At 57.7% G+C, this 12,428-nt stretch overlaps 4 protein-coding genes across 4 annotated transcripts; 1 reads left to right on the top strand and 3 right to left on the bottom strand.

Annotated features, from left to right (window-relative positions):
- Positions 1–355: 355 nt before the first annotated feature.
- CDEST_05503 (Putative Flavoprotein-like superfamily) lies at positions 356–5,987 on the bottom strand. The gene is made up of 4 exons (XM_062921662.1): positions 5,565–5,987; positions 5,135–5,277; positions 641–5,038; positions 356–572 (listed from the first exon to the last, which is right to left on the bottom strand). Exons 1-4 carry the CDS (start codon positions 5,605–5,607, stop codon positions 543–545), a joined length of 4,614 nt encoding a protein of 1,537 aa, XP_062777713.1. The 5' UTR covers positions 5,608–5,987; the 3' UTR covers positions 356–542.
- Positions 5,988–6,881: 894 nt separating this feature from the next.
- CDEST_05502 (Putative inositolphosphorylceramide synthase subunit Kei1) lies at positions 6,882–8,502 on the bottom strand (the record flags this gene model as incomplete). The annotated part of the gene is made up of 2 exons (XM_062921661.1): positions 6,882–8,180; positions 8,278–8,502. The coding sequence occupies 2 exons, from the start codon at positions 8,500–8,502 to the stop codon at positions 7,446–7,448; spliced, it is 960 nt and encodes a 319-aa protein (XP_062777712.1). The 3' UTR covers positions 6,882–7,445.
- An 814-nt stretch (positions 8,503–9,316) lies between these two features.
- Positions 9,317–10,267, bottom strand: CDEST_05501 (Putative small GTP-binding protein; the record flags this gene model as incomplete). The annotated part of the gene is made up of 6 exons (XM_062921660.1): positions 9,317–9,372; positions 9,441–9,719; positions 9,779–9,908; positions 9,982–10,070; positions 10,134–10,159; positions 10,218–10,267. The coding sequence occupies 6 exons, from the start codon at positions 10,265–10,267 to the stop codon at positions 9,317–9,319; spliced, it is 630 nt and encodes a 209-aa protein (XP_062777711.1).
- Positions 10,268–10,685: 418 nt separating this feature from the next.
- On the top strand, positions 10,686–12,410 carry CDEST_05500 (Putative ribosome biogenesis protein Nop53/GLTSCR2). The gene is made up of 2 exons (XM_062921659.1): positions 10,686–11,000; positions 11,080–12,410. Exons 1-2 carry the CDS (start codon positions 10,849–10,851, stop codon positions 12,284–12,286), a joined length of 1,359 nt encoding a protein of 452 aa, XP_062777710.1. The 5' UTR covers positions 10,686–10,848; the 3' UTR covers positions 12,287–12,410.
- The last annotated feature ends 18 nt before the right edge of the window (positions 12,411–12,428 follow it).

Here is a 12,428-nt window from a genome sequence, read left to right as displayed (position 1 = left end):
TTATTGAAGCCTCAAATCTCCTTGACAGAGGCGGTATATGTACACATACAGATGTACGTAGAAATCCTATTTCTCCATCGAGATCTGAACCTTGACGCGAGTCGTGATGGGCCCCTTGACATCAGAGTGGGAACTACAGTGTCACTAAAGGAAAACATAGAGCGGTCAAGCGCCATTTCATTCCCGTTGGTTTGCTTCAAAAGTATTCACTACAGCAACATAATCCATGAAACAATCAGGATGACATGTGTCATCCCGCAGAGGCCAACAGAATCATCGTTCGGGCAAAGCTCGCCATTGGCTGAAGGATGGGGGAATATCATGTAAAATTTGAAATATGATCTGAAATGAAATCATTGTAAAAAAAATCATACAGAAAAACAGCAAATCGCAACGCCTGCCCCTGGATGCTGAAGCTAAAGCGGATATAAAACATACATCTTACAAATTGTACTTTTCTTTTGCCCTCGCTTGTCTTCACGTCCTCTTCAACCCATGATCACACCGGGTCATATCGCATTGGTCCAAGGACCAACATATACTTACTCCTCGTCAGAGTCTTCCTCGGGAACCTATTGTCTCGTTAGCCAAAATCGCTTCACGACAGTGAAAGTGTGCGTTCGGGATAAAAGTCACTTACCCCCTCGTGGAAGTCCTGGCCCTCCTTGGTAGCCTTGATAACGCCTGCGCGGATGCAGAAGTCGCCGAACCTCTCGCCCTCCTCCCTCTCGGTCGCATACCGCTTCAGCAACGGCTTCATGATGGCCAGGATCTCTTCCTCCTTAATGCTCTGGCGGAACAGCTTGTTCAGGCGCTGTCCGTGGTAGCCGCCGCCGAGGTACATATTGTACGCGCCGAATGCCTTGCCGACAAAGGCGACCTCGGCGAGCCACGGGCGGGCGCAGCCGTTGGGGCAGCCCGTCATGCGCATGACGATCGAGTCCTGGCGCAGGCCGTTCTCCTCGAGGCAGTCCTCGAGCTTGGAGATAAGCACAGGCAGGTAGCGCTCCGACTCGGCCATGGCAAGGCCGCAGGTCGGGAAGGCGACACAGGCCGAGGAGCTGAGTCGCAGGCCGGAGAACTGCACGTTGTCGAGCTTGTACTTCTTCATAAGCGCCGTAATGGAATCCAAGTCCTCATCGGCGACGTTGCTGAGAATCAGGTGCTGATTGCCCGTGAGGCGGAACTCGCCCTTGTGCACCTTGGCGATCTCGCGCAGGCCCGTCTTCATCTGGAATTCGGGGGTGTCCTCAATGCGGCCGTTCTCGATGAAGAAGGTGAAGTGGTTGAGGCCCGTCTCGTCCTTTTGCCAGCCGAAGGTGTCAACGTTGGACTTGAACTCGAAGGGGCGCTCCTTTTCGAACTTCTGACCCCAGAGCTCCTCGACCTTGGAGCGGAACACGTCGACGCCCATGTCGTCGATGGTGTACTTGAGACGGGCGTGCTTGCGGTTCTTGCGGTCGCCGTGGTCGCGCTGGACGAGCATGACCTTCTCGCAGGCAATGTGGACCTGGTCCGTCTTGACGAAGCCGAGCATGCGGCCAACCTGGGGGTACGTCTTCTTGTTGTTGTGGGTGGCACCCATACCGCCACCGGCGAGCAGGTTGAAGCCCTCGAGGTTGCCGTCCTTGCCCTTGATGGCGATCAGACCAATGTCATGGGCGTAGACGTCGGTATCATTGTGGGGAGGGATGGCGATGGTGATCTTGAACTTTCTCGGCAGGTAGGTAGGTCCGTACAAGGGCTCAAAGTCTTGGACGGCGTCGCCGGCGATCTGCGTCTTGGTATCGTTCTCGTCCGCCAGCCAGATCTCGTGGTAGGCGGTGGTCGAGGGCAGCAGGTGGTCGCTGATCTTCTTGGAGCTGGCCCAGACCTCCTTGTGATATTTGGACTGGGTGGGCAACGAGCTGCACATGACGTTACGGTTGACATCACCGCAGGCGGCGATGGTGGTCATGAGCGCGCGGTTGATGGCCTGCATGGCGGGTCTCAGCTTGCCCTTGACGACACCGTGGAACTGGAAGGTCTGACGGGTCGTGAGCTTCATGGTCTCGTTGCCGAGCTCGTTGGCAATGTCGTCCATCTGCACCCACTGCTTGGGGGTGGAGATACCACCGGGCAGACGGCAACGAATCATGAACGAGTAGGCGGGCTCCAAGCCCATAGCCTTGCGCTCGTCTCTGACGTCGCGGTCGTCCTGCATGTAAGTACCGTGGAACTTGGTGAGCTGCTGATCGGCGGCGGAGATGGCACCTGTGCTGGTATCCTTAAGGCCCTCGGCGATGGTACCACGGAGGAAGTTGGACGCGATCTTGATGTCCTCGTTGGTGATGGGTGCAGGCTCCTCGGGGAGGCCATCGACATTGTCAACGCCGAGAGCGCTCCAGATCTTGGGCTCCCACTCCTGGTAGCCAGTCTGGTATCCGTCGGGGTCCTGGTCGTCACCGAGACCGACTTCGGCAAGCCTCTTAGCACCGAGGTTGGCCAGGACGCGGTCAAGGTCCTTGGCGGGCTTGTTGTAGTAGATCTTGTCCTCCTTGCGGGGCCAGTAGTGACGGTCACCGAGACCAAAGACAGAGTAGTTGACGTTGGCGAGGTCGAGCTCGGTGTTGTCTTTGAGAGCATTCCACAGCGCGTGGCCGTTCTGGGGGAATTCTCCCTGGCCGGCGGTGGAGGAGACGAAGATGATGTTCTCCTCCGAAGGCAGGTCCTCGATGGGGTAATCCTCCATGGCCATGACCTTAGTCTTCAAGCCGCGGGCCTTGCCGCGGTTGCCAAGGCGCTTAGCGACGTTGGTGGCATTGCCGTTGTCGGAGGCGAAGAGAACCGTGAGGGGGGCTCCGAAGAGACCCTCGAGCAATTGGTCGTAGGCGTCCTTGGCCTTGCGCTTCTGCTGGGCCCTGACCTCGGTGCCAAAGTCTTGCGACAGGTTGGCGGCGAAGACGGGGTCACGCTGCATGATCTGGGTCAGCTGGTTTTCGCGGTCCAGGAAGGCCTTGAGCTCGCTCTTGATGCGCTCGGAATCGAGGGTGAAGTTGGGCTCGCCCTTGGCCTCGTTGGCGGGGTTCCAGCGGTACAGGGGCCAGTAGCCAACGTCGATGGCCTTCTTGGTCTCCTGGAGGACAGTCAGGGGGGAGTCCGTCTCGCCAAAGTAGGGGAGGTAGGCAAGGACGACGGAGGGACCGTTGTGCTGATCGGCCTCGAGCATGGCCTGCAGGACCTGGGTGTAGGAGCCGTAGACGGCAGTAGAGGCGACGTAGGCGTTGCCGAAGTTCATGGCGTACAGACCAATGTCCTTCTTGCGGCGGTTCGCATCGGCGGCGGCACGCTCCGAGTAGGGAGTCGAGTCAATGATGAGCATGTTCACGTTCTCGCCCGAGGCCAGGACATGGTGCACACCAGAGTTGCCGAGGTCGTAAGACCAGGCATCAGAGCCGACGAGCCACAAGGACTCCTTGCGGAACAGACGCTTGCTGGACAACAGGTTACGGGCGATGGAAGAGCCATCAGTCTCGAGACGGGGGATGAGGTCGTCTGCGATCTCGTTCGCCTTCTTCGCATCGGCCTCGTTGGCGGCCCAGCGAGCGAGCCAGCTCTTGGGGGCATCGGTGACGAACTGGTTGCTGTTGGCAGCCTCCTTGACCTCGCCAACGAAGCGCACGCGGCGCTCCTTGCGGGCCAGCAAGGAACCGAAGCCAAACTCGGGACTGGCCTGGATCGAAGAGTTGATGCCGGCGTTGCTGGCCTTGAGGGCGTTGGCGACGTAGGCCCTTTGGCCAAAGAGCTGGTCGAGGATCTTGGTGTACGAGTTCTCAACCTGGGGCTTCTCGAGGCCATACTCGAGCGCCTGCTGGGGGACCTCCTTGCGGCCGACCTCGAGGTTTTGGACGGGGGACTCGGCCGTCAGATTTTGCAGGACGCCGCGCAGGGCCTGAATGACAGTCTTAGGGTCAATGTAGCCGAGCTGGTAGCCAACGACGGTCTGGACGCCGCCGAAACCGCTCTTGACGCTAGTAAGGACGTCAATGAGGACGGGGCCCCATTTCGTCGTCTTGCGGTGGATCTGCTCAAGGACAGCAATGCGCTTCACCGACTTGGGAAGGGCGTCGGCCAGAGCGGAGCTGAGCCAGGGGCGGTACAGCCTCGGGGTGATGATGCCGACCTTGGAGAAGTCGCCGCCGCGACGGGCCTGGTCGATGACATCGCCGAAGAAGTAGGCGCCGGAGCCGAAGACGAAGAGGCAGTTCTCGGCATTGGTGGGGCCGGCGTAGAAGAAAGGCTGGTATTCGCGACCGGTGAGCCTCTTGAGGTGGGCCCATGTGGCGTTAGCGTACTTAAGGATGTCCTCGGAGGAGACGACGGGCAGAGACGACTCGATGGTGGTGGCGTTGGAAGAGACGACAGAGGGGGGGCTGTCGGTGACGCTGTGGTCGGCGCTGGACTGGACCGAGGCCCGGGACGAGTCGAGCTTGGAGTGCACGGACGAAGCGAGTTCGGAAGAGGTCAGGCCAGTGATGGGCGAAGAGCCGGTCGGCGGCACGTCGGATCGGTCAGAGGCGACCGGCAGTCGGCCGTCATCGGCATAGATGCCGACAGCCGCAGCGGATCCGTTGTTGGACGGCTGCTGGAAGCGCCTCGCGGCATCGACGTCGAGAATCTGGCGCACGAGCTCAGGGTCCTCGGCGTCGATGGGCGCGTCGTTGTCGCTTGAGGACGATGCGAAGAAATGCAAGACGCCCTTGCCGGAGCGCAGAGCGAGGGCATGTGCCGTCAGGGCCATGTCCTGGGCCTCCTGCAGCGACTCGGACTGGAGGAAGGTCCATCCCGAGTTGCGGATGGCTGTAATGGCTGAAAAGTCGGGGAAGCCGGCGGGTTGGAGGGAGACGTGCAGGACGATGGGGTAGTTTGCCAGCTTGTAGAGATGGGAGATGGCGGGCAGCAGCGTCGTTGACGAGGTCGTGACGGCAACGAGCTTGCCGGCGCGCGAGGGCGCAAACGCGGACAGGAGGGGGTCGGCATTGTGTCTGACGTGTTGGACCTGGGGTTTTTGATACAGTCAGTCGACCTGTAACTATCTTCCTGGGTTCTTGCCTCGCGCGCCCAAAGCACGAGCAAAGGATGTAAGGATGCTCACCTCGGGAACAGAGGCCTTTGCGACGAGGCTCTTGTCGCCTTGAGCGACGTAGTGCTTCAGGTGGGATGAGAACTCCGAGTCCTTGGCCAGCGACGGCTGCACGGAGATGACCACGTCGCTAGAGAGGAATGCGATCCTTGCAACTGAGGAGGGCGCAATGTTAGCGATGCCATTGTAATTGCTAGTTAGTCTGCGGCGACGGCGTCGTTGTTGTCAAGCATCGTCGCCTTCTTGTCTTCCTCACAGCGCCCATCGTACATCCGGTGGCGGGCGCTGGCTGGGGGAGTAGGCGACAAATAGCAGGGCTCTGATTGGCCCGCGCTAGGTGTCGTAAGAGCTTCGCTGTAGTTACAGCGGATAATGCGCTGAAGGACGAAGCCGCCGCAGCCAGTAAAACAGGGGAAAGCGAACGCTGTAGAGCACAACTCACCAGCCTCTCCAGGCGTCTGAATCTGGCCTCTTGCCGGTGCCATTGTCGATGTGTCTTGGGTTTTGGGTTATCTCGAGGGGTATCGTATAAGCTGCCGAACAATGACTTGCTCGTCACTGGTTCTCGTCACTGGTTCCTTTCTTCCCTCCCCTGAGCCGGCTTTGCAAAAAAAGTTCTTGGTGGGAGAAAAAGGAATGAACAATACAACAGCAGCAGCAGCAACTACACAACAACCGGGCGATGGCGGGTGGGAAAGGTTGAAGATGGATACGGAAAATAAGATAAAATAAAAAGTCCCAGGACTGCGAAACAGCTCCGGTGCTTTCTGCTTTTGGATTGGATTCCCCGGTCCAGATCGAGTACCGGGTTTCGTCGTCCTCAGCACGTCTTAAAGCTGGGCCACGGCTTGCTCTTTGCTGCGTTTGTCGTTCCCACCGACGAATTTGGCCCCGCAGAAAACAATGAATTTTGTCGACATCAGGGTCGATTGCGTGATCGGCTAGCGCAGCGTCTCCCCCAGTCCAATTCGCTCCTGGCTCCGACCGCACTGCTCTCTCTCTCTCTGTTTTTTTTTTTTTCCAGCTTCGGTTTGGGGTCGCATTTCTTGGGCCATGCCGCCATGGCAATGACACCTCGAGTGAGTGGACAACGTGATTACCGGTGCCGGCATCACTGACTCTCATTCTTGCCCTTGTTGTCTTGAGCTCTGGTTCCGTACTCCGGTCTCATCATGACCCTCTGAACCTCTGGTCGCATCACAGACACAGTGGCGACGACAGCATTGTTGGATACACATTTCTCGCTCACTTTTGCTTGCTCGATAGACAATTTTAGTTCACAACCCCTCCCCGTCTTTCCCCCCATCAAATCACCTACCAATAAGCCAAGGTAAGATGGAATTTCTTGGCCTCTTCAAGCCATCACGATTGTTAGCAGGGGGCAAAAGAAAAGTTGGTGCAAACTACAGTCTGGAACCAATGACCGAATGCCGAAAAAGGCCGTTGTCGGCCGGGAACCCTCCTCCCTCACTTACTCACTTGCTCACAACTCCCCCTAAGTGCTGGATGGAGAAAACAGCCTTTACCATCCACATGGAGGCGAATCAAACTAACACCGTAAACGTGCTCCATATCCCGCCGTGGACCCCGTCTATTCGCCCACTGTCCACTGTCCACTGTCCCCATCCCCCCGGGGAATCTTTCGGATTACAAATAGTAGGTACTGCATTTGCAGTTTCTGCCTTGTCACCGGATACCCTCTTCGAAGCCCAGCCCAGCCTGCATCATGATTTGCCGTCAGCCCGTCGAATCAACAGTCATTGATTGAACAGCAGCTCGTTGCTTCGTTCATGGATTAGTATTGTACTGTGTATGTCGTGTATCGTTGTGCTCTATCACTATGCCATCCCGGTTCGGGATTTGTAACCGCCCTTGACGTGATCGAAACTCCCGCCCCCCATCATCTCTTGGCCGCAACCCGATGATTCAATCCCCTTCCTCGTCTTGGCCATCCCAAACGCCGATGTCCTCGTGCCAGAGGAGTCATATTACAGAGCCATTAAATAAATAAAAAAGTAAACCCCGACATACAGCGCCCAATGATCCACCAGGCCGCGTGCGTGTGCTGTACCATCCACATTAGATAAATCTTCCATTCAGCATTGCACCGCCCGGCCAATGGCACCATCGCGCGATGGCATCATCGGACCCCAACCATCATCGCTGGGGTGACGGGGTCACCACCCCGTTGCCGGACCCGCCCAGTGGCGGTCAGCCCATCCGCGATGCCGCCGACCTGCCGCGCCGATATCCATCAGACCCGACCGAACAACCGCCGCCGTTTTCCGTATCCGTAGGAATACCTTCGCGCATACATAGGTACTTAAACACTCCCGTGCCGGAACTTGGCGCTCACCGCGCTCGCCCACTCCTGCTGCGGCCTCTCGCTGAGCCAATACCCGCGACCAAGCGCGAGCATCACACGACCCAGGCGGCCGCGGGATCCCTCGCCGCCGGGCTCGCCTACCGAAAAGGGACCGTCGGGGCCCTTCTTGCGCCCCTCCTCCTCCCAGCCCATCTCGGCGTACCGCTGCAGCACTTGTTGCGCAAAAGACATGACCACCACCGCGAAATAGACGCGCATGAGGGTGACTGAGCAGATGAGACCCAGGCTCATCCACGACTCCTGCGGGCCGATGTGCTTGGTCGTCTTAGGCACGTCCGGGACGACGGGCGCGCCGTTGGCGAGGGCAGTCTCGGCGATCTCGGCGCCCGCGGGAGTGCCGGCGCTCCCCGGGTGCGTGTCGAGGGCGGTGCTGTTGAGGTACCAGTTGACGGCGAAGAAGGTGGTGTAGGCGGCGTTGAGAATCGTGTCGACGATATAGAGCCAGGCGAGCGAGAGGTTCTCAAAGGGGCTCTGCTTGCGGATGTGGGGCATGAACATGGCCAGGAGCACGACGACGCCGAGCGAATACAGGTACATGGTCAGTTGCGTTACCGACAGCTCGTAGCCCGTGAGGATGGCGAGGAGACCGTAGAGGCCGGTGAGCCTGTTAAAGAGTAGGACAAGGGAGATGATCTCGGTGCCCGTCTGGAGGCTGATGCAGCCCAGGAACGTCTATCGCAAGAGCATTGCGTGTCAGCCGCCGATGCGATTTTAACCACGGATGCGCGGCTACACATGTCTTCACCCCGAGACCTTTGCTCAGACATACCTTAGGCCGCGGAAACCGCAAGCTGAATCTGGAGAGCGCCATATTTTCGTTTGTTTTAACGCCCTTCACTTTGCAATGGTCGTCGCGCTTATTCGTGCAAATGTGTATTGCGTTAGAAAGAAGGGGTCCAGGAGCTCTGGTAAATGGGTGTCGCGATGCTTTTGAGTTTCTAATGCAGCACCGAGGCCCGTCGCTTGCAATAAAAGCGGCAGCGCCGGATGACATGGGAAAAATACTGGGCAAAAAAAAGAGTGGAAAGACCCTGCGTTTCCCCCGATGACATATGACAGTGGGCCCCGCCGCATCCGTCATAGCGTCACCCCATGCAGCGTTGTCTGAGCGAGCTGGTGGTGCAGCTGTTGATGCTGTTCTGCAGATTGCAACACTGACACACCATGCACGATCAAATAGCTACCTATCATTCCACTAAGTAGGGTGACAAAAACAGCGCCTGTTTCCCTACCTCTGCCACACCTATAATCAGGTGCTGTATTTGGTCACCCGAGCACATACCCATCTAGGTACGAAGAGCTGCCACAGGGATAACGTTCGTGAACAAGAAAACAGTACTGGCCCACCGGCCGCGCTGGCACCTGATACCCTGGCACCTGGGACCCTGGCACTCGGTGGCAGCCCGCGGCACTACAAGCGCCGAACCATCATCAAGAGTCTGGCCAATGTGATTCTGTGTCATTTCAGGCGGTGAGCAACCTAATTTCCAGCCTCTTAAGTCTGGCCAAGAAAGACATCAGCGTCATTACGCTCTGCAAGAGTTCCGACGGGGGACACGAACAGAGGCTGGAGAGAAGAGAAGAAAAATAGAACCATTAAATGTAGGTATGTACTAACGACCGTGGATTGTAGCCCGTTATTATACAAACTGTAACTTGATGCTGAAATTCCCCATTGCACGCTATGCTTAAGATGTTCTGCCCCGCCAGTCGTGGTCGTAACGTAACGGCAATCCGGCCCCTGCGTCCGCCGTTGCGGCTTGCCTCGGGGCTGCTCCAGTCATTCCGCATTTCTTTTTCGAGTCCGTCTAGCACGCGCATCCCTCCTGCGACGATTGGGCCGGGGCCGTCTTCACGTCAATCACTGCACATACGTTAGCAAACCTCAGTCCGCTCCAATACTTGCTTCCTGCTGTTGAGGGAAATACGCACTTTGGCTCGAGGCCTGCGTGGCGGCGTCTGATCCCTCCATGCCCGGGAGAGCCTGCGCTATTCTCTTGAACAGCGTCTTGACGTTGTGTCCCAATTTCGCACTGGTCTCCACGAACATGAGATTGTTCTTCTTGGCCTCCTCCTCGCCCTGCTGAGTTGTCACTTCTCTCTTGTCGTTCAAGTCCGTCTTGTTGCCAACGAGAACAATGATCACGTCGTTTCCTCTCTCGGCGCGCACGTCGTCGATCCACTTCTTCGTGTTCTGGAAAGATTTCGCATCTGTGTACCCATCATCAGCTGCTGGCCCGCTTCTCACATCTGCTTTGTCCGCAACGCACTTGAGATATCATAGACGACGACCGCGACGCTGGAGTCACGGATGTAGGAGGGAATCAAACTGCGGAAACGTTCTTGGCCGGCGGTATCCCAAAGCTGTAGTCTGACGGTTCGGTCCTCAAGGTACATGGTCTGTAACGAATTAGACGAGGTGGGTTCGAGCCGGGCCGAGGCAGCAGCCCTTTGAGCATTAATGACAGCTTGCCTTGGAAAGAAAGTCGATTCCGATGGTCGCTTGGTACATGTTGTCGAATGAATCATACATGAACCGAGTGATGAGGGACGTTTTCCCCACTGCCACAAGGAGCGTATTAGCCAGGGTTACAAGATGCCCAAGGACACACGACAAACACATACCACTCTGCTCGCCCAAGAAGACAAGCCTGGTAACACGTTGTCAGTTGGGTATCCAATTGCCATTGACGGTCTTGCGCATCATACTTGAACTTCTTGAGGGGGTTGTTGTAAGACCCGCTTGCGCCGGACGCCATGGTTGCCAAGTATTTGCGGTGATCAAAGGGAAGCTCGACGTGGTATCGGGGGTTGGTTTGTTTGCGGGAAAGTCAACACTAACGGCTGCAGAGACAGATGCTTGGTGCAAGGGATGCGAGTTTTGGGACGAAGCAGCAAGCCGAGGACACAGGAGAAAGAGGTCGAGGGCGATGAAAGCTGCGAGAAGGGGACGTGTGAGTTTAGGTCGCGACCTGGATTGAGTACTAAACGGTAAAAGGAGGTTAACTTTCATTCCCTTGGAGCGCATTACACCCCCCCGTCATCCACTCTCAGAATCTGGCCAACCGAAAATACGGGGAACGTCACGTGGGGATCTCCGATAAGAGGAGATAAGATAAACGATTAGCATCCATACCCTGTCAGCTTATCTCAAAAAATTCTGGATGGCCTAGGCCCCGCCGCGGTGCAGAGTGCAGAAACCGACGAACATCAAACGGCAGGGTGCGCAGATCAACTTTTCTTTTGGCCAGCAGAAAATCTTCTTCCCAGCGGGACATTTTGAAATTCCAAATATACCGAACAAGTCACAACTGCCGATTCCTGGTGGTCTACAGTCAGCATGCCTGTTCTCAAACCCCTTTCGGGCGACGGCGATGCGCCGCAGCAGCACAAGCAACCCTCGAGAAAGGGCAAGAAGGCATGGCGGAAGAACGTCGACGTGACCGAGGTACAAGACGGTCTCGACGAGCTCAACAAGCAAATCATTACGGGGTATGATGCGTTCCCATTCCGAAGAGACAAGATGCAGATTGTCACAGATACAAGCATGAGATAACTGACAGACCCCAAGTGGTGTCGTCGCAGAGAAGGACTCGGCCGACCTCTTCACACTCGACACAGTCGGCAAGATCGAGAAGCGCCCCAAGCCCAAGAAGACGCTCAAGTCGGACGAGATCATTGCCGCCCGCTCCTCCGTGCCCGCCGTCTCCTCCCGCAAGAAGCGCGAAAACGAAAGTACCAAGACGGCCAACGGCCTCCTCCCCGTCAAGCGCCAGCGCACCGACTGGGTCTCGCACAAGGAGCTCGACCGCCTGCGCCGGGTTGCCGACGGTCAAGAGGAGTCAAGCATCGTCCCCCAAGAAGCGACCTACGACCTCTGGGGCGCCGCCGCCCCCGCCGCCCTCGCGGCAACAAAGGCGGACCCCAGCACCAAGGGCGAGGACAACTTCCTTACTCCCGTAGTCCGGGCCAAGCCCCCCAAAACGCTCAAGCACAAGCCCCTCTCTCTCGCCGCCAGCGGCAAGCAGATCCCTGCAGTCCTCAAGCCCACGGGCGGCTACTCGTACAACCCGACGTTCGACGACTACGCCGAGCGACTCGAAGAGGAGAGCGCCAAGGCTGTGGCAGCAGAGGAGGCGCGCCTGGCGGCCGAGGAGGCAGAGCGCGTCAAGCGCGAGGCCGTCGCCCGGTCCGCCGCCGAGGCCGACGCCGCCGAGGCCCGCGCCCAGCTGTCCGAGTGGGATGAGGACTCGGCTTGGGAAGGGTTCGAGAGCGGGGTCGACGACGACAAGCCGTCCCTGAAGCGCCCGCAGCGCAAGACGCAGCAGCAGAGGAACCGCATCAAGCGCCGCAAGGAGGCCGAGCGCGAGGCCAAGCACCAGCTCGCGATGAAGAAGAAGGCGGCGCAGGCGGAGCAGATCCAGCAGATTGCGGCGGAAATCGCCGAGCGGGACGCGTCCAAGAGCGCGCTGGCGCTGGCCAAGGAGGTCGGCGAGGGCAGCGACGCGGACGACGACGACGATATTGTCGACGAGGGCCGCCTGAGGAGGAGGCAGCTCGGCAAGATGAAGCTGCCGGAGAAGGACCTCGAACTGGTGCTGCCCGACGAGCTCCAGGACTCGCTGCGGTTGTTGAGGCCGGAGGGAAACCTGCTCAAGGACCGGTACCGCAGTCTGCTCGTCCGCGGCAGAGTGGAGGCGAGGAGACATATCCCGTTCAAGAAGCAGGCCAGGTCGAAACTCACGGAGAAGTGGTCCTACAAGGACTTCAAGATCTAAAAAAGGGGGTGCATACACTAGAGGGCATCGGAATAATAATTCAAAAGCGTGCATATTTTGGGTTTTCACTTTCTCCGGCCATACATGAGGTGCAGTTGAAAGGCGTCGGTGAGCGATAACTGACATTAGTAGACATCATACA

The sequence above is a fragment of the Colletotrichum destructivum genome, chromosome 3 (assembly GCF_034447905.1).
Source record: "Colletotrichum destructivum chromosome 3, complete sequence".
Taxonomy (NCBI): Eukaryota; Fungi; Ascomycota; class Sordariomycetes; order Glomerellales; family Glomerellaceae; genus Colletotrichum; species Colletotrichum destructivum.
Note: the sequence above shows the minus strand (reverse complement) of the source record. Positions and strands in the feature narration are given on the sequence as shown.

Coding starts and splice junctions, on each gene's coding strand:
- CDEST_05503 (XM_062921662.1), bottom strand. CDS start 5,607: ATGGCACCGGCAAGAGGCCAGATTCAGACGCCTGGAGAGGCTG. Junction 5,278..5,564: donor TCAGACGCCTGGAGAGGCTG/GTGAGTTGTGCT, acceptor CGCCCTCCTCAG/TTGCAAGGATCGCATTCCTC. Junction 573..640: donor GCCAGGACTTCCACGAGGGG/GTAAGTGACTTT, acceptor ACGAGACAATAG/GTTCCCGAGGAAGACTCTGA.
- CDEST_05500 (XM_062921659.1), top strand. CDS start 10,849: ATGCCTGTTCTCAAACCCCTTTCGGGCGACGGCGATGCGCCGCAGCAG. Junction 11,001..11,079: donor AACAAGCAAATCATTACGGG/GTATGATGCGTT, acceptor ACAGACCCCAAG/TGGTGTCGTCGCAGAGAAGG.